Source organism: Salvelinus alpinus, chromosome 26, assembly GCF_045679555.1.
Source record: "Salvelinus alpinus chromosome 26, SLU_Salpinus.1, whole genome shotgun sequence".
Classification (NCBI taxonomy): domain Eukaryota; kingdom Metazoa; phylum Chordata; class Actinopteri; order Salmoniformes; family Salmonidae; genus Salvelinus; species Salvelinus alpinus.
In genome coordinates, this window is record NC_092111.1 from 41,371,847 (window position 1) to 41,392,573 (window position 20,727).

The 20,727-nt window shown below is 44.8% G+C and overlaps 1 protein-coding gene across 2 annotated transcripts in view; it reads left to right on the forward strand.

The window, feature by feature from the left end:
* Window positions 1-20,727, forward strand: part of fam49al (family with sequence similarity 49 member A, like) — a 90,200-nt gene that overhangs the window by 39,946 nt on the left and 29,527 nt on the right. Inside the window, exons 2-3 of one of the 2 annotated variants that reach the window (XM_071369023.1) lie at window positions 4,531-4,621; window positions 15,488-15,566. In XM_071369023.1, coding sequence (XP_071225124.1) covers window positions 15,497-15,566 — 70 coding nt within the window. In that variant the 5' untranslated portion in view covers window positions 4,531-4,621; window positions 15,488-15,496. Of the gene's footprint in view, window positions 1-4,530; window positions 4,622-15,487; window positions 15,567-17,694; window positions 17,775-20,727 lie in introns of both variants that reach the window. The other variant, XM_071369022.1, reaches the window with a different exon arrangement.

Below are 20,727 nucleotides of genomic sequence, written 5' to 3' on the forward strand. Positions count from 1 at the left end.
TTTCCCCAATGCAAAAGTGGTTATCTCCACACTGCTACCATGAAAATACTTCCGCCCTGCTACCATACAGCGGGTAAACGCAAGTATTTCCTGTGACTGTGCCTCAAAACCAAATGTTTTCCTGGCCCACCACTCCACTCTGGACTTGAACAACCTCTATGACCAGGTCCACCTCTACAAGGCAGCAGTGCCCACATTCGCCAGGACTCTAAAAGACATCACTCTCAAACGCAGCCCCAACACTTCACACAGGAGCAACAGATCAATAGATATGACGCCCCCAGACCAGCGAGACCCTCTCCCAGACCTGCGGGACCCTCTCCCAGACCAGCGAGACCCTCTCCCAGACCAGCGAGACACTCTCCCAGACCAGCGGGACCCCCCCCCCCCCGGACCTACGCATAGAGGACCTCCATCCAGACCACAACACCACCAGCCACATCCACACCCCCACCCCAACCAATCAACACCCCCCCAAGTCAACCATGCCCACACCCCATTTAGGCCCCCTCAGATCAGACCTATACCCCTCCTGCCCACCCCATGCACCCCACCCCCGCAAAGAGGGCATCAACATGGAAGTCACACATACGCCCAGGTCGTGAGCGGGCAAACAGGCCCAACCCCCACTCTTACACTAGCCCAAGCCAATGGCATGTACCAGATGCTCAGCAGGCTCTGCTCACACTTACTGGTCTGAAGACAAACCACACGACCAACAACATTGGACAGTTTATGGAACACAAAGCTTTCACTATCTCATCCTGGAATATCATCCGACAAGAAACCTGGTATAGAGGAGACTGACCCACTGGTTGCCCTCTAGGTTACAGAGAGCTGGTAGTCCCATCCACCAAACTACCAGGTGTGAAACAGGGAAGGGACTCAGGGGGTATGCTAATTTGGTATAGAGCAGACCTAACTCACTGTTCACAAACACAAACACACCCCACAGAGCCCAAGGACAGCAACACAATTAGACCCAACGAAATGATGAGAAAACAAAAAGATAATTACTTGACACATTGGAAAGAATTGACAAAAAAACAGAGCAAACTAGAATGCTATTTGTTCCTAAACAGAGAATACACAGTTGCAGAATACCTGACCACTGTGACTGACCCAAACTTAAGGAAAGCTTTGACTATGTACAGACTCAGTGAGCATAGCCTTGCTATTGAGAAAGGCCGCCGTAGGCAGACCTGGCTCTCCAGAGAAGACAGGCTATGTGCACACTGCCCACAAAATGAGGTGGAAACTGAGCTGCACTTCCTAACCTCCTGTCAAATGTTTGACCATATTAGAGACACATATTTCCCTCAGATTACACAGACCCACAAAGAATTCAGAAAACAAATCCAATTTTGATAAACTCCCATATCTACTGGGTGAAATACCACAGTGTTGCATCACAAAAGCAATATGTGTGACCTGTTGCCACAAGAAAAGGGCAACCAGTGAAGAACAAACCCCATACTTTAAGTATCAGCTGTCAGAGCAGCTTGCCGATCACGTACCTGTACACAGCCCTTCTGTAAATAGCTCATCTACCTACCTCATCCCCATATTGTTATGTATCTTTCTGCTCTTTTGCACCCCAGTATCTCTACTTGCACATCGTCATCTGCACATCTATCACTCCAGTGTTAATGCTAAATTGTAATTATTTTTGCCTCTATGGCCTATTTATTGCCTTACCTCCCTAATATTCTACATTTGCACACACTGTACATAGATTTTTCTACTGTGTTATTGACTGTATGTTTGTTTATGTGTAACTCTGTGTTGTTGTTTTTGTCACACTGCTTTGCTTTATTCTTGGCCAGGTTGCAGTTGTAAATGGGAACTTGTTCTCAACTAGCCGACCTGGTTAAATAATGGTGAAATAAAAATATCAAATTGTAAATACACTTCATATATATGTTTATTTATTTTCCCTTCTGTACTTTAACTAGATGAGAGGGGAGAGAGAGATGAGAGAGAGACAGCGGGGGGGGGGGGGGGGGGGGTTTAGTAAGAGAGATGGAGAGAGAGAGGGAGAAAGAGGGAGAGAGAGGCAGAGGGAGAGGGAGAGAGGGACAGAGGGAGAGGGAGAGAGAGAGACAGAGGGAGAGAGAGACAGAGGGAGAGCGTGAGAGTGGGAAGAGACAGAGAGAGAGGGAGAGAGAGACAGAGGGGGGGAGAGAGACAGGGGAGAGGGAGAGAGAGAGGGTAACAGAGAGACAGGGAGACAGAGAGGGTAACAGAGACACAGAGACACAGAGAGGGTAACAGAGAGACAGAGAGAGTAATAGAGAGTGGGAAGAGACAGAGACACAGAGAGACAGAGAGAGTAACAGAGAGACAGAGAGACATAGAGAGTAATAGAGAGTGGGAAGAGACAGAGACACAGAGACACAGAGAGGGTAACAGAGAGACAGAGAGAGTAATAGAGAGTGGGAAGAGACAGAGAGATAGAGAGACAGAGAGAGTAACAGAGAGACAGAGAGACAGAGAGGGTAATAGAGAGTGGGAGGGAGACAGAGAGATAGAGAGAGTAATAGAGAGTGGGAGAGAGACAGAGAGACAGAGAGGGTAATAGAGAGTGGGAGAGAGACAGAGAGACAGAGAGGGTAATAGAGAGTGGGAGAGAGACAGAGAGACAGAGACACAGCGAGGGTAACAGAGAGACAGAGAGAGTAACAGAGAGACAGAGAGGGTAATAGAGAGTGGGAGGGAGACAGAGAGACAGAGAGGGTAACAGAGAGTGGGAGGGAGACGTTTGGTACTCAGAAGATGTGTTTTTATATTTGTAGTCTACAATGTCACAGGCATTCATACACACACTGATGGCAACCCGCTGGTGAATTAATGATATCCCAGGGTGCACCTCTCTCTATGTGAAGGTTAACCCAGTTTTTTTTTACTGTGAAGACCTTTCTCCTTTAAACACACACCTTTCATCTTCCTCCCTCACCTTCTCTGTCTCCTTCTCTGTCTCCTTCTCTGTCTCCTTCTCTGTCTCCTTCTCTGTCTCCTTCTCTGTCTCCTTCTCTGTCTCCTTCTCTGTCTCCTTCTCTGTCTCCTTCTCTGTCTCCTTCTCTGTCTCACTCTCTGTCTCACTCTCTGTCCCACTCTCTCCTTCTTCCCTTTGTTCCTCTTTTCCGACCTCTGTCCTCTCTGTCAGTCCATCTGGGAGAGAAATATGTTTAGTGTTTTGTTGTCGCTAGGCTAATCGAGAGCTCAGAAAGTTCTCTGCCTCCTTCTCTGTCTCACTCTCTCCATCTTCCCTTTGTTCCTCTTTTTCAACCTCTGTCCTCTCTGTCTGTCCATCTGGGAGAGAAATATGTTTAGTGTTTTGTTGTCGCTAGGCTAATCGAGAGCTCAGAAAGTTCTCTGCCTCGCAGTTGCCATGCTTGTTTCCTTAGCAACAGTTTATCAAAGCCATTCTCTTTCTCTCCATCTCTTCCTTTCTCTTTTCTCTAGCTCTCTTCCTCGCCGGTCTCTTTCCCAATCTCTCCATCTCTCTCTTTGGTATGATGCAACACCACCATGGATAGTGTCAATAGTTACGGTAGACACTAGATTAGAGGGTTTAGTGTGTAGTGTGAGGTCGTGAGCTATAACCACTGAGCTGAGACCGGTATGAACAGGCTCCTGTTACTATAGTGTGAAAATGAAGGATTTTGCTGATGTCCAAACTGAGAAGATGTGTCCTCGCCTGTGTGCTTGTTCACACCTTCCCTTGAAAGGGATCATCCCTGTCATGTAACCTAGGGGAAGTGAAGAGTGTGAAATGGATGTAGTGGAGGTTGAATGTCTCCTGGATTGGAGTGCAGATGCATGCATTTACAGCATGTTAACAATGGTATACAATTACATCCATGACTTCAAGCTACTACTTCCTGTATTATTATCACTACTACTTCCTGTATTATTATCACTACTACTTCCTGTATTATTATCACTACAACCTCCTGTATTATTATCATCACTACTACTTCCTGTATTATTATCACTACTACTTCCTGTATTATTATCACTACAACCTCCTGTATTATTATCATCAATACTACTTCCTGTATTATTATTGCTAGTGCTTCCTGTATTGTTATCAGTACTACTTCCTGTATTATTATCAGTACTACTTCCTGTATTATTATTGCTAGTGCTTCCTGTATTGTTATCAGTACTACTTCCTGTATAATTATCACTACTACTTCCTGTATAATTATCACTACTACTTCCTGTATTATTATCACTACTACTTCCTGTATTATTATCACTACTACTTCCTGTATTATTATCACTACTACTTCCTTGTCAATGTATTCACAGACATCCCATACAAAGTTCAACCTTCAATAGGTTCTCTTTCACACTTTCCAGATTAACCTGTATAATAATAATAATAACCTCACATTATCATTTTAACCTGCACTTAACCTCACGTTATGCAGACACAAACGACTGTACTTTATGCTAACCAACCGCTCCCTCTCCCCGCCCCTCCCTCTCCTCCTCCCCCTCCTTCCCTCTCTCTCTCTCTAGGTGGTGGAAGTTGATGCTGTCGTGTGGGTGTTGAGCTGAGAGGCCCTAGTTGATGCAGTGAAGAGCTCTATAAGGACAAACACAAGAAACGGTAAGAACAAGTGAGAAAAGAAAGGAGGGGGGAGGAGAGAGACAACCACAGCTGAGACCAAGATACCACAGAGACCTTGCATATGGGTAGAGAGAGGGGGGGGGGGGGTGAATGAGATAGAGGTGAGGAACAGAGATGGGGAGGGGGAGGAGAAAGAGAAAGGGAGGGGGAGGAGCGAGAGAAAGGGAGAGCGAGAGAGAAGTGGGGGGAGAGAGAGAGAGGTAGGGAGGGGAGGAGAGAGTGGGGAGAGAGTGGAGGGAGTAGAGGGGGGAGAGAAGTGGGGGGAGAGAGAGAGGTAGGGGAGAGTGCAGTGGAAGCTTCCTGTACTATACAGGAACTTGACAGACCACCGCTTCCCACTATGCTGAGATATGGAGATACAGCTAATATTTCAACTCTCTAAAACAAGCAATTGGATCATAAATCCTAAAACAAGCCGTTGGATCATAATCCCGTGAGTTTCTGTGTTACATCATCACAGTCATTTTACGTTTGTTGTGCTCATATGCAGGAGTTAGACTGCAAGATGTACCTGGCCTCGGCAGAGAACAGCAGCGTGTGTGTGTGTGTGTGTGTGTGTGTGTGTGTGTGTGTGTGTGTGTGTGTGTGTGTGTGTGTGTGTGTGTGTGTGTGTGTGTGTGTGTGTGTGTGTGTGTGTGTGTGTGTGTGTGTGTGTGTGTGTGTGTGTGTGTGTGTGTGTGTGTGTGTGTGTGTGTGTGTGTGTGTGTGTGTGTGTGTGTGTGTGTGTGCATCCACCTTCATTCTACACTGAGTGTACAAAACATTAAGAACACCTTCCTAATATTGAGTTGCACCCCCCTCCCTGTTGCCCTCAGAACAGCCTCAACTCGTCGGGTCATGGACTCTACAAGGTGTCGAAAGCGTTCCACAGGGATGCTGGCCCATGTTGACTCCAATGCTTCCCACAGTTGTGTCTTGTTGGCTGGATGTCCTTTGGGTGGTGGACCATTCTTGATACACACGGGAAACTGTTGAGCGTGAAAAACCCAGCAGCGTTGCAGTTCTTGACACAATCCATTGCACCTGGCACCTACTACCGTAACTTTGTTCAAAGGCATTTAAATATTTTGTCCCGCACATTCACCCTCTGAATGGCACACATACACAATCCATGTCTCAATTGTCTCAAAGCTTAAAAATCCTTCTTCAACCTGTCTTCTCCCCTTCATCTACACTGACTGAAGTGGATTTAACAGGTGACATCAATAAGGGATCATAGCTTTCACCTGGATTCACCTGGTCAGTTTATGTCATGGAAAGAGCAGGTGTTCATAATGTTTTGTCCACTCAGTGTAAAGAGCAGGTGTTCATAACGTTTTGTCCACTCAGTGTAAAGAGCAGGTGTTCATAATGTATTGTCCACTCAGTGTAAAGAGCAGGTGTTCATAATGTTTTGTCCACTCAGTGTAAAGAGCAGGTGTTCATAATGTTTTGTCCACTCAGTGTAAAGAGCAGGTGTTCATAATGTTTTGTCCACTCAGTGTAAAGAGCAGGTGTTCATAATGTTTTGTCCACTCAGTGTAAAGAGCAGGTGTTCATAATGTATTGTCCACTCAGTGTAAAGAGCAGGTGTTCATAATGTTTTGTCCACTCAGTGTAAAGAGCAGGTGTTCATAATGTTTTGTCCACTCAATGTAAAGAGCAGGTGTTCATAATGTTTTGTCCACTCAGTGTAAAGAGCAGGTGTTCATAATGTTTTGTCCACTCAGTGTAAAGAGCAGGTGTTCATAATGTTTTGTACACTCAGTGTGTTCTGCACATTAACAGTATTTGTGGTATGAAATAATGCCCAGCTTTCTACTGATGTCAGCTCAGTTAATAACACCTTGGTTTGTCTAACTCAGACTCAGTTTAAACCTTGGTTTGTCTAACTCAGACTCTCAGTTTAAACCTTGGTTTGTCTAACTCAGACTCAGTTTAAACCTTGGTTTGTCTAATTCAGACTCTCAGTTTAAACCTTGGTTTGTCTAACTCAGACTCTCAGTTTAAACCTTGGTTTATCTAACTCAGAGAGACAGAGAGAGAAAGAGAGAGAGAGAGAGAAAGAGAAAGAGAAAGAGAAAGAGAGAGAGAGAGAGAGAGAGATTGAGAGAGAGAGAGAGAGAGAGAGACAGAGAGAGAGAGAGAGAGAGAGAGAGAGAGAGAGAGAGAGAGAGAGAGAGAGAGAGAGAGAGAGAGAGAGAGAGAGAGAGAGAGAGAGAGAGAGAGAGAGAGAGAGAGAGAGAGAGAGAGTCTGGTCTAAATTAGTCTAATGCTATGATGACTCCGAATTCTCTCTCTCGCAAGTCCTGTTTTTTTCAACACTTTTGTCGTTTACACCAGTGTAACTCTCTTCTTTTCTCACTACACCCCAACCCACATCTCTGTCTGTCTGTCTCTGTGTTTCTCTCTCTCTCTCTCTCTCTCTCTCTGCATTGAAACACCCATTCTGCTGTGCAACAGCTAAAAAGAGGCCTCTGCAGGATGGTGGCATCTCATAACCTGCTAGCTATAAATGACCCTCCCAGTGAAATGGACAGGGCAACTGTTAACTATATCTTAAATTCCAGATTCTCTTAGATCTAGAATCAAATTAGGAAACTGAATATCTTCAACTGAAATGTGTCTTCCGCATTTAACCCCAAACCCTTCTGAATCAGAGAGGTGCAGGGCAGGGGTGGGGGGGGGGGTTGCCAAAATCGACATCCCCGTTTTCAACACCCGGGGAACATTGGGTTAACTGGCTTGCTCAGGGGCAGAACAAAATATTTTTTAGTTTGTCATGCTCGGGGATTCGATCCAGCAACCTTTCAGGTTACTGGCCTAACGCTCTAACGATTAGGATACCTGCGGCCCCTAGCTCCAATCCATTGGTGGGATGAACTCATAGGAGCCTGTATCAGTGAATACAGAGCAGTTTAATACTAATGCCTTCTACTACTTAGTGGCCCTTTTAAAATCAAAATTCATAAACTGAAAGCTGTCTGTACTGATGATGACGTTAGACTCCACATCTGCCTTCTCTCCCAAGTCACCCTGCTCCTCCTCACACTCCACCGGCTTACAGTCTAAGCACGCATCCCCTACAACAACATGTTGCTGGCCTACGGAGCAGCGAGAGGAACTGCCATTTCCCTACCTTCAGGCTATGCTCAAACCCTACACCCCAACCCTTTAGCCGTACCCTCATCCTACTCCGCCTCTGTTCCTCTGGTGATGTAGAGGTTTAACCAAGGCCCTGTGTGTCCCCAGGCGCTCTCATTTGTTGACTTCTGCAACCGGAAAAGCCTTGGGTTCATGCATATTAACATCAGAAGCCTCGACCCTAAGTTTTTTAATTCACTGCTTTAGCACACTCCGCTAACCCTGATGTCCTATGTCTGAATCCTGGCTTAGGAAGGCCACCAAAAATGCTGACATTTCCATCCCCAATTACAACATTTTCTGTCAAGGCAGAACTGCTAAAGGGGGCGGTGTTGCAATTTACTGCAGAGATAACCGGCAGAGTCCTGTCATACTATCCAGGTCTATGAACAAACAGTTCGAGCTTCTACTTTAAAGATCCATCTCTCCAGAAATAAGTCCCTCACTGATGCCGCTTGTTATAGACCCCCCCACCACCCCCCCACCCCCCCAGCAACCAGCTGTGCCCTGGACACAATATGTGAATTGATTGCCCCCCATCTATCGTCAGAGTTCGTACTGCTGGGTGACCTATATTGGGATATGCTTAACACCTCGGCAGTCCTACAATCTAAGCTGGATGCCCTCAATCTCACACAAATTATCAAGGAACCTACCAGGTACAACCCCAAATCCGTAAACATGGGCACCTTCTTAGATATCATCCTGACCAACTTGCCCTCTAAGTACACCTCTGCTGTTTTCAACCAGTATTTCAGTAATCACTGCCTCATTGCCTGCATCCGTTATGGGTCTGCGGTCAAACGACCACCCCTCATCACTGTCAAACATTCCCTAAAACACTTCTGCGAGCAGGTCTTTCTAATCGACCTGGCCCGGGTATCCTGGAAGGATATTGACCTCATCCCGTCAGTAGAGGATGTCTGGTTGTTCTTTAAAAGTGCTTTCCTCACCATCTTAAATAAGCCCCTTTCAAAACATTTTGAACTAAGAACAGATATAGCCCTTGGTTCACTAAAGACTTGACTGCCCTAGACCAACACAAAAACACCCTGTGGCATACTGCACTAGTTTTGAATAGTCCCCACGATATGCAACTTTTCAGGGAAGTTAGGAACCAATACACACAGTTAGGAAAGCAAAGGCTAGCTTTTTCAAACAGAAATTTGCATCCTGCAGCACTAATTCCAAAAAGTTCTGGGACACTGTAAAGTCCATGGAGAATAAGAGCACCTCCTCCCAGCTGCCCACTGCACTGACGCTAGGTAACACTGTCAACACTGATAAATCCACAATGCTTTCAAAAAGCATTTCTATACGGCTGGCCATGCTTTCCACCTGGCTACCCCAACCCTGGCCAACAGCTCTGCACCCCCCCCGCAGCAACTGGCCCAAGCCCCCCCTCCCCCGCTTCTCCTTCACCCAAATCCAGACAGCTGATGTCCTGAAAGAGCTGCAATATCTGGATCCCTACAAATCAGCTGGGCTTGACAATCTGGACCCTCTCTTCCTAAAATTTTCCGCCGCCATTGTTGCAACCTCTCTTTCGTATCGTCTGAGATTCCAAAAGATTGGAAAGCGGCCGCGGTCATCCCCCTCTTCAAAGGGGGAGACACTCTAGACCCAAACTGTTACAGACCTATATCCATCCTGCCCTGCCTTTCTAAAGACTTTGAAAGCCAAGTGAACAAACAGATCACCGACCATTTCGAATCCCACCGTACCTTCTCCGCTATGCAATCTGGTTTCCGAGCTGGACATGGGTGCACCTCAGCCACGCTCAAGGTCCTAAACGATATCATAACCGCCATCAATAAAAGACAGTACTGTGCAGCCGTCTTCATCGACCTGGCCAAGGCTTTCGACTCTTGTCAATCACCACATTCGTATCGGCAGACTCAACAGCCTTGGTTTCTCCAATGACTGCCTCGCCTGGTTCACTAACTACTTCTCAGATAGAGTTCAGTGTGTCAAATCGGAGGGCCTGTTGTCCAGACCCCTGGCAGTCTCTATGGGGGTGCCACAGGTTTCAATTCTTGGGCCGACTCTTTTCTCTGTATACATCAATGATGTCGCTCTTGCTGCTGGTGATTCCCTGATCCACCTCTACGCAGATGACATCATTCTGTATACATCTGGCCCTTCTTTGGACATTGTGTTAACAAATCTCCAACCAAACTCCAACGCCATACAACACTCCACATTGCCTCCAACAGCTCTTAAATGCTACTAATACGAAGTGCATGCTCTTCAACCGATCGTTGCCCGCACCCGCCCGTCTGACTAGCATCACTACTCCGGATGGTTCTGACTTAGAATATGTGGACAACTATAAATACCAAGGTGTCTGGCTAGACTGTAAACTCTCCTTCCAGACTCACATCAAGCATCTCCAATCCAAAGTTAAATCTAGAATTGACTTCCTTTTTCACAACAAAGCCTCCTTCACTCATGCTGCCAAACATACCCTCGTAAAACTGACTATCCTACCGATTCTTGACTTCGGCGATGTCATTTACAAAATAGCCTCCAACACCATACTCAATAAATTGTCTTCAACAATGTCTTCAACAGTGCCATCCGTTTTGTCACCAAAGCCCCATATACTACCCACCACTGCGACCTGTATGCTCTCGTTGGCTGGTCCTCGCTACATATTCGTTGCCAAACCCACTGGCTCCAGGTCATCTACAAGTCTTTGCTAGGTAAAGCTCTGCCTTATCTCAGCTCACTGGTCACCATAGCAGCACCCACCCGTAGCACGCGCTCCAGCAGGTATATTTCACTGGTCATCCCCAAAGCCTACACCTCCTTTAGCCGCCTTTCCTTACAGTTCTCTGCTGCCAACGACTGGAATGAATTGCAAAAATCACTGAAGTTGGAGACGTATATCTCCCTCACTAACTTTAAGCATCAGCTGTCAGAGCAGCTTACCGATCGCTGCAGCTGTACACAGCCCATCTGTAAATAGCACATCCAACCAACTACCTACCTCAACCCAATATTTGTTTTTCTGCTCTTTTGCACACCAGTATTTCTACTTGCACATCCTCATCTGCACATATATCACTCCAGTGTAAATTGATAAATTGTAATTACTTCGCCACTATTGGCCTATTTATTGCCTTACCTCCTTACTTCAATTGCACACACTGTATACAGATGTTTCTATTGTGTTATTGACTGTATGTTTGTTTAGCCCATGTGTAACTCTGTGTTGTTTTTGTCACATTGCTTTGCTTTATTATGGCCAGGTCGCAGTTGCAAATGAGAACTTGTTCTCAACTGGCCAACCTGGTTAAATAAAGGTGAAATAAAAAAATTAAAATCTGAGCACTCCGTTCTGCCACCTCTGGTCTCTTGACCCTCCCACCCCTACGGGAGGTCAGCTCCCGCTCAACCCAGTCAAAGCTCTTCTGTCTCCTGGCACCCCAATGGTAGAACCAGCTTCCCCCTGAAGCTAGGACAGCAGAGTCCCTGTCCATCTTCCCCCTGAAGCTAGGACAGCAGAGTCCCTGTCCATCTTCCCCCTGAAGCTAGGACAGCAGAGTCCCTGTCCATCTTCCCCCTGAAGCTAGGACAGCAGATTCCCTGTCCATCTTCCCCCTGAAGCTAGGACAGCAGAGTCCCTGTCCATCTTCCCCCTGAAGCTAGGACAGCAGAGTCCCTGTCCATCTTCCCCCTGAAGCTAGGACAGCAGAGTCCCTGTCCATCTTCCCCCTGAAGCTAGGACAGCAGAGTCCCTGTCCATCTTCCCCCTGAAGCTAGGACAGCAGAGTCCCTGTCCATCTTCCCCCTGAAGCTAGGACAGCAGAGTCCCTGTCCATCTTCCCCCTGAAGCTAGGACAGCAGAGTCCCTGTCCATCTTCCCCCTGAAGCTAGGACAGCAGATTCCCTGTCCATCTTCCCCCTGAAGCTAGGACAGCAGAGTCCCTGTCCATCTTCCCCCTGAAGCTAGGACAGCAGAGTCCCTGTCCATCTTCCCCCTGAAGCTAGGACAGCAGAGTCCCTGTCCATCTTCCCCCTGAAGCTAGGACAGCAGAGTCCCTGTCCATCTTCCCCCTGAAGCTAGGACAGCAGATTCCCTGTCCATCTTCCCCCTGAAGCTAGGACAGCAGAGTCCCTGTCCATCTTCCCCCTGAAGCTAGGACAGCAGATTCCCTGTCCATCTTCCCCCTGAAGCTAGGACAGCAGAGTCCCTGTCCATCTTCCTCCTGAAGCTAGGACAGCAGAGTCTCTGTCCATCTTCTGAAAACATCTGAAACCCTACACCTCTTTAAACAGTATCTTAACTAATCCCACAGCCCCCCCCCCCCCCCCCCTCGAACCCCCGCCTCACCCGCCTGATAGCTACTTTGAGTAAAAATTTACTTACTATGACTGTGATACGTGGTTGTCCCAGATAGCGGTCTTAAGATGAATGCACTAACTGTAAGTCGCTCTGGATAAGAGCGTCTGCTAAGTGACTAACATGTAAATGTAACTCATCCCCTCCCATCCTCTGTATATCCCCTACTTCAAACAGAATAGCTCTTTGACACCAAATATCACGGTCACGGTGTGGCTTAAATTGTGGCACTGACTGCAACAAGAGATCGCTTGCTCACTTGGTTCCATATAGTGTTTTGAAAAGAGACTATTTGGCTGGTTACGAAATGTACCAGCTGTGTCTCACAGTGGACCTCTGTTGTTTTCAGGAGGCTTGTTGAATACACACCTCACTGCCTTCTAGAGCGGAGTGCAGGAGAAGATCACAGAAAATCGGGTACATGGACAGAACAAAGGGAGAGTAGAGAATCAGCCTTTTATATGAAGAAACTGACAAGCTGCCTAAGACAGTAGATATACTGTTAGACCTGCTATCAACAGTAGATATACTGTTAGACCTGCTATCAACAGTAGATATACTGTTAGACCTGCAATCAACAGTAGATATAATGTTAGACCTGCTATGAACAGACAGTAGATATACTGTTAGACCTGCTATCAACAGTAGATATACTGTTAGACCTGCAATCAACAGTAGATATAATGTTAGACCTGCTATCAACAGACAGTAGATATACTGTTAGACCTGCTATCAACAGACAGTAGATATACTGTTAGACCTGCTATGAACAGACAGTAGATATACTGTTAGACCTGCTATCAACAGTAGACATACTGTTAGACCTGCAATCAACAGTAGATATAATGTTAGACCTGCTATCAACAGACAGTAGATATACTGTTAGACCTGCTATCAACAGTAGATATACTGTTAGACCTGCTATCAACAGACAGTAGATATACTGTTAGACCTGCTATCAACAGTAGATATACTGTTAGACCTGCAATCAACAGTAGATATAATGTTAGACCTGCTATCAACAGATAGTAGATATACTGTTAGACCTGCTATCAACAGACAGTAGATATACTGTTAGACCTGCTATCAACAGACAGTAGATATACTGTTAGACCTGCTATCAACAGACAGTAGATACACTGTTAGACCTGCTATCAACAGACAGTAGATACACTGTTAGACTTGCTATCAACAGTAGATATACTGTTAGACCTGCTATCAACCGACAGTAGATACACTGTTAGACCTGCTATCAACAGACAGTAGATACACTGTTAGACCTGCTATCAACAGACAGTAGATATACTGTTAAACCTGCTATCAACAGACAGTAGATATACTGTCAGACCTGCTATCAACAGACAGTAGATATACTGTTAGACCTGCTATCAACAGACAGTAGATACACTGTTAGACCTGCTATCAACAGACAGTAGATACACTGTTAGACCTGCTATCAACAGACAGTAGATACACTGTTAGACCTGCTATCAACAGACAGTAGATACACTGTTAGACCTGCTATCAACAGACAGTAGATACACTGTTAGACCTGCTATCAACAGACAGTTGATACACTGTTAGACCTGCTATCAACAGACAGTTGATACACTGTTAGACCTGCTATCAACAGACAGTAGATACACTGTTAGACCTGCTATCAACAGACAGTAGATATACTGTTAAACCTGCTATCAACAGACAGTAAATATACTGTCAGACCTGCTATCAACAGACAGTAGATACACTGTTAGACCTGCTATCAACAGACAGTAGATACACTGTTAGACCTGCTATCAACAGACAGTAGATACACTGTTAGACCTGCTATCAACAGACAGTAGATATACTGTTAGACCTGCTATCAACAGACAGTAGATACACTGTTAGACCTGCTATCAACAGACAGTTGATACACTGTTAGACCTGCTATCAACAGACAGTAGATACACTGTTAGACCTGCTATCAACAGACCTTGATCTGAGAGCCGTTAGCTACATTTCTTTCTGCCTTTGAAAACTGACCCAACATATTCACGTTCTCTAGCATTTATATGAACAATGCGCTGATTGATTGATCGATTCAATGATGATTGATTGATTGATCACTAGATAGTTTCATTATAACTGGGGATAGTTAATCAATAAGGCACGAGGGGGTGTGGTAATGGCTAATTCACCACGGCTAAGGCCTGTTCTTGTACACCACACAACGCAGAGTGCCTGGACACAGCCCTTAGCCGTGGTATATTGGCTATATACCACAAACCACCTGAGGTGCCTTATTGCTATTATAAACTGGTTACCAATGTAATTAGAAGAGTCAAAATAAATGTTTTGTCGCACCGGTGGTATACGGTCTGATATACCATGGCTGTTAGCCAATCAGCATTCAGGGCTCGAACCACACAGTTTACAAGGACAGATGAACAACTAGGGGAGACGATAGGTCAGGAAAGGTGATTAGATGAGAGGAATGTTAAAATAACACGGTTCCTACAACAATATAACATACAAAAGCATTTCTCTGTACTGTTAGTCTGTCTCTCTCCAGTCCAGGTTGGGTTTAGTTCTACTGTTAGTCTGTCTCTCTCCAGTCCAGGTTGAGGTTAGTTCTACTGTTAGTCTGTCTCTCTCCAGTCCAGGTTGGGTTTAGTTCTACTGTTAGTCTGTCTCTCTCCAGTCCAGGTTGAGGTTAGTTCTACTGTTAGTCTGTCTCTCTCCAGTCCAGGTTGGGTTTAGTTCTACTGTTAGTCTGTCTCTCTCCAGTCCAGGTTGGGTTTAGTTCTACTGTTAGTCTGTCTCTCTCCAGTCCAGGTTGGGTTTAGTTCTACTGTTAGTCTGTCTCTCTCCCGTCCAGGTTGGGTTTAGTTCTACTGTTAGTCTGTCTCTCTCCAGTCCAGGTTGGGTTTAGTTCTACTGTTAGTCTGTCTCTCTCCCGTCCAGGTTGGGTTTAGTTCTACTGTTAGTCTGTGTCTCCAATCCAGGTTGGGTTTAGTTCTACTGTTAGTCTGTCTCTCTCCAGTCCAGGTTGGGTTTAGTTCTACTGTTAGTCTGTCTCTCTCCCGTCCAGGTTGGGTTTAGTTCTACTGTTAGTCTGTCTCTCTCCAGTCCAGGTTGGGTTTAGTTCTACTGTTAGTCTGTCTCTCTCCAGTCCAGGTTGGGGTTAGTTCTACTGTATGTCTATCTCTCTCCAGTCCAGGTTGGGGTTAGTTCTACTGTATGTCTATCTCTCTCCAGTCCAGGTTGGGGTTAGTTCTACTGTTAGTCTACCTCTCTCCAGTCCAGGTTGGGGTTAGTTCTACTGTTAGTCTGTCTCTCTCCAGTCCAGGTTGGGTTTAGTTCTACTGTATGTCTATCTCTCTCCCGTCCAGGTTGCAGCCATGGGGAACCTCATTAAGGTCCTTGGCAAGGATTTAGAAAACTGTCCACATTTTTTCCTGGACTTTGAAAGTAAGTGAGTGTTGTTATGTGCATGCATATGTGTGTGTTTGACGTCTGTATCAGTGTGTTGTGCAGGGTGGAGGTCAAAGGTGAACGATGGGCTTGTGGATGTGCTCATGGTGATTTGGAGTGTCGTTGTGTTGTGGTGTTTGTCATGGTCAGAACCTCTCTACCCTCACTCATTCTTGGACCTCCTGGACCGAACCAATCAGTCCTCATAAGCCCCATGTCCATGATCCCTTTGTAGTTTAGTTCATCTTTCATTTAAGTTGTTGACATCACAATAAACAGAGGATAGTGATGATAGTTCAGACTATATGGATAGTTGAGACTATATAATAGTTCAGACGTACCCAGCAGTCCTCTAGTACTGAGAAGCTGGACAGATGTACCCAGCAGTCCTCTAGTACTGAGAAGCTGGACAGATGTACCCAGCAGTCCTCTAGTACTGGGAAGCTGGACAGATGTACCCAGCATATCTCCAGTACTGAGAAGCTGGACAGACGTACCCAGCATATCTCCAGTACTGAGAAGCTGGACAGATGTACCCAGCAGTCCTCTAGTACTGGGAAGCTGGACAGATGTACCCAGCAGTCCTCTAGTACTGGGAAGCTGGACAGATGTACCCAGCATATCTCCAGTACTGAGAAGCTGGACAGATGTACCCAGCAGTCCTCTAGTACTGAGAAGCTGGACAGAAGTACCCAGCAGTCCTCTAGTACTGGGAAGCTGGACAGATGTACCCAGCAGTCCTCTAGTACTGGGAAGCTGGACAGATGTACCCAGCATATCTCCAGTACTGAGAAGCTGGACAGACGTACCCAGCAGTCCTCTAGTACTGAGAAGCTGGACAGACGTACCCAGCAGTCCTCTAGTACTGAGAAGCTGGACAGATGTACCCAGCAGTCCTCTAGTACTGAGAAGCTGGACAGATGTACCCAGCAGTCCTCTAGTACTGAGAAGCTGGACAGACGTACCCAGCAGTCCTCTAGTACTGGGAAGCTGGACAGATGTACCCAGCAGTCCTCCAGTACTGAGAAGCTGGACAGATGTACCCAGCAGTCCTCTAGTACTGGGAAGCTGGACAGATGTACCCAGCAGTCCTCTAGTACTGAGAAGCTGGACAGACGTACCCAGCAGTCCTCTAGTACTGGGAAGCTGGACAGATGTACCCAGCAGTCCTCTAGTACTGAGAAGCAGGACAGATGTACCCAGCAGTCCTCTAGTACTGGGAAGCTGGACAGACGTACCCAGCAGTCCTCTAGTACTGAGAAGCTGGACAGATGTACCCAGCAGTCCTCTAGTACTGAGAAGCTGGACAGACGTACCCAGCAGTCCTCCAGTACTGAGAAGCTGGACAGATGTACCCAGCAGTCCTCTAGTACTGAGAAGCTGGACAGACGTACCCAGCAGTCCTCTAGTACTGAGAAGCTGGACAGACGTACCCAGCAGTCCTCTAGTACTGAGAAGCTGGACAGACGTACCCAGCAGTCCTCTAGTACTGAGAAGCTGGACAGACGTACCCAGCAGTCCTCTAGTACTGAGAAGCTGGACAGACGTACCCAGCAGTCCTCTAGTACTGAGAAGCTGGACAGACGTACCCAGCAGTCCTCCAGTACTGAGAAGCTGGACAGATGTACCCTGCAGTCCTCTAGTACTGGGAAGCTGGACAGATGTACCCAGCAGTCCTCTAGTACTGGGAAGCTGGACAGATGTACCCAGCAGTCCTCTAGTACTGAGAAGCTGGACAGATGTACCCAGCAGTCCTCTAGTACTGAGAAGCTGGACAGACGTACCCAGCAGTCCTCTAGTACTGAGAAGCTGGACAGACGTACCCAGCAGTCCTCTAGTACTGAGAAGCTAGACAGATGTACCCAGCAGTCCTCTAGTACTGAGAAGCTGGACAGCAGAGAGCTAGAAGAAAACTAAACAGAGAGTGAGACGGGAGAGTGATCTGTCTGTCCACGTTGCCATGCCAACACCACCCGCAACCACAACATACCTGGACGGAGTATGCCACCATCACACCCGACCAACCAACCCACCCACACCTACCCCACCCACACCACACACACACGTCCCTCGCACCTCCCCCTCATCACCCACACACTCCTCTTCTCCCTTCTCTCTGTTCTAGGAGACTCATGGGTAACCTCCTGAAAGTGCTGGCTTGCTCCGAACTAGAGCATGGCACAATAGTATTCCTTGACTTTGAACGTGAGACCATCTACTTTTTATTTATTTTCTTCTCTGTTTTTCTATTTTCTTTTGTCTTACTTGTTGGGTTCTTCCTTCATTCTGTCCATGTGTTTGTTTGTCATCTACCTGTAGTCTTCCTTCTTCTCTCCTCCTCCATGTTTCTCTCCTCAGTCCTCACCTTTTCCTACATTTCTCCAGCTCAAGAGAAAGGGGAAAGGGGGATACCTAGTCAATTGTCCAACTGAATGTATTCAACTGAAATGTGTCTTCCACATTTAACCCAACTCCTCTGAGGCTGGTCTTCATATGTAATAACTAGTCTGGTGTTGTATGAGAAGACTAGTAATGTGAAGACTAGTTATGAGAAGACTAGTAATGCCAAGACGAGTTATGAGAAGACTAGTTATGAGAAGACTAGTAATGTGAAGACTAGTTATGAGAAGACTAGTTATGGGAAGACTAGTTATGAGAAGAATAGTTATGAGAAGAATAGTAATGTGAAGACTAGTTATGAGAAGACTAGTTATGGTAAGACTAGTAATGTGAAGACTAGTTATGAGAAGACTAGTTATGAGAAGAATAGTTATGTGAAGACTAGTAATGGGAAGACTAGTTATGAGAAGACTAGTTATGAGAAGAATAGTAATATGAAGACTAGTAATGTGAAGACTAGTTATGAGAAGACTAGTAATGTGAAGACTAGTTATGAGAAGACTAGTTATGATAAGACTAGTAATGTGAAGATTAGTAATGTGAAGACTAGTTATGAGAAGACTAGTTATGAGAAGAATAGTTTTGTGAAGACTAGTCATGTGAAGACTAGTAATGCCAAGACTAGTTATGAGAAGACTAGTTATGAGAAGACTAGTTATGAGAAGACTAGTAATGTGAAGACTATTAACGCCAAGACTAGTAATGCCAAGACTAGTAATGCCAAGACTAGTTATGAGAAGACTAGTTATGTGAAGACTAGTAATGTGAAGACTAGTTATGAGAAGACTAGTAATGTGAAGACTAGTAATGTGAAGACTAGTAATGTGAAGACTAGTTATGAGAAGACTAGTAATGTGAAGACTAGTAATGTGAAAACTAGTTATGAGAAGACTAGTTATGAGAAGACTAGTAATGTGAAGACTAGTAATGCGAAGACTAGTAATGCCAAGACTAGTTATGAGAAGACTAGTTATGTGAAGACTAGTAATGTGAAGACTAGTAATGTGAAGACTAGTAATGTGAAGACTAGTAATGTGAAGACTAGTAATGTGAAGACTAGTTATGAGAAGACTAGTAATGTGAAGACTAGTAATGCCAAGACTAGTTATGAGAAGACTAGTTATGAGAAGACTAGTAATGTGAAGACTAGTTATGAGAAGACTAGTAATGTGAAGACTAGTAATGTGAAGACTAGTTATCAGAAGACTAGTAATGTGAAGACTAGTTATGAGAAGACTAGTTATGAGAAGACTAGTTATGGTAAGACTAGTAATGTGAAGACTAGTTATGAGAAGACTAGTTATGAGAAGAATAGTTATGTGAAGACTAGTAATGGGAAGACTAGTTATGAGAAGACTAGTTATGAGAAGAATAGTAATATGAAGACTAGTAATGTGAAGACTAGTTATGAGAAGACTAGTAATGTGAAGACTAGTTATGAGAAGACTAGTTATGATAAGACTAGTAATGTGAAGATTAGTAATGTGAAGACTAGTTATGAGAAGACTAGTTATGAGAAGAATAGTTTTGTGAAGACTAGTCATGTGAAGACTAGTAATGCCAAGACTAGTTATGAGAAGACTAGTTATGAGAAGACTAGTTATGAGAAGACTAGTAATGTGAAGACTATTAACGCCAAGACTAGTAATGCCAAGACTAGTAATGCCAAGACTAGTTATGAGAAGACTAGTTATGTGAAGACTAGTAATGTGAAGACTAGTTATGAGAAGACTAGTAATGTGAAGACTAGTAATGTGAAGACTAGTAATGTGAAGACTAGTTATGAGAAGACTAGTAATGTGAAGACTAGTAATGTGAAAACTAGTTATGAGAAGACTAGTTATGAGAAGACTAGTAATGTGAAGACTAGTAATGCGAAGACTAGTAATGCCAAGACTAGTTATGAGAAGACTAGTTATGTGAAGACTAGTAATGTGAAGACTAGTAATGTGAAGACTAGTAATGTGAAGACTAGTAATGTGAAGACTACTAATGTGAAGACTAGTTATGAGAAGACTAGTAATGTGAAGACTAGTAATGCCAAGACTAGTTATGAGAAGACTAGTTATGAGAAGACTAGTAATGTGAAGACTAGTTATGAGAAGACTAGTAATGTGAAGACTAGTAATGTGAAGACTAGTTATCAGAAGACTAGTAATGTGAAGACTAGTTATGAGAAGACTAGTAATGTGAAGACTAGTAATGTGAAGACTAGTAATGTGAAGACTAGTAATGTGAAGACTAGTTATGAGAAGACTAGTAATGTGAAGACTAGTTATGAGAAGACTAGTAATGTGAAGACTAGTTATGAGAAGACTAGTAATGTGAAGACTAGTTATGAGAAGACTAGTAATGTGAAGACTAGTAATGTGAAGACTAGTAATGTGAAGACTAGTTATGTGAAGACTAGTAATGCCAAGACTAGTTATGAGAAGACTAGTAATGTGAAGACTAGTAATGCCAAGACTAGTTATGAGAAGACTAGTTATGAGAAGAAGAGTAATGTGAAGACTAGTAATGTGAAGACTAGTAATGCCAAGACTAGTTATGAGAAGACTAGTTATGAGAAGACTAGTAATGTGAAGACTAGTAATGTGAAGACTAGTAATGTGAAGACAAGTAATGTGAAGACTAGTTATGAGAAGACTAGTTATGTGAAGACTAGTTATGAGAAGACTAGTAATGTGAAGACTAGTAATGTGAAGACTAGTTATGAGAAGACTAGTAATGTGAAGACTAGTAATGTGAAGACTAGTTA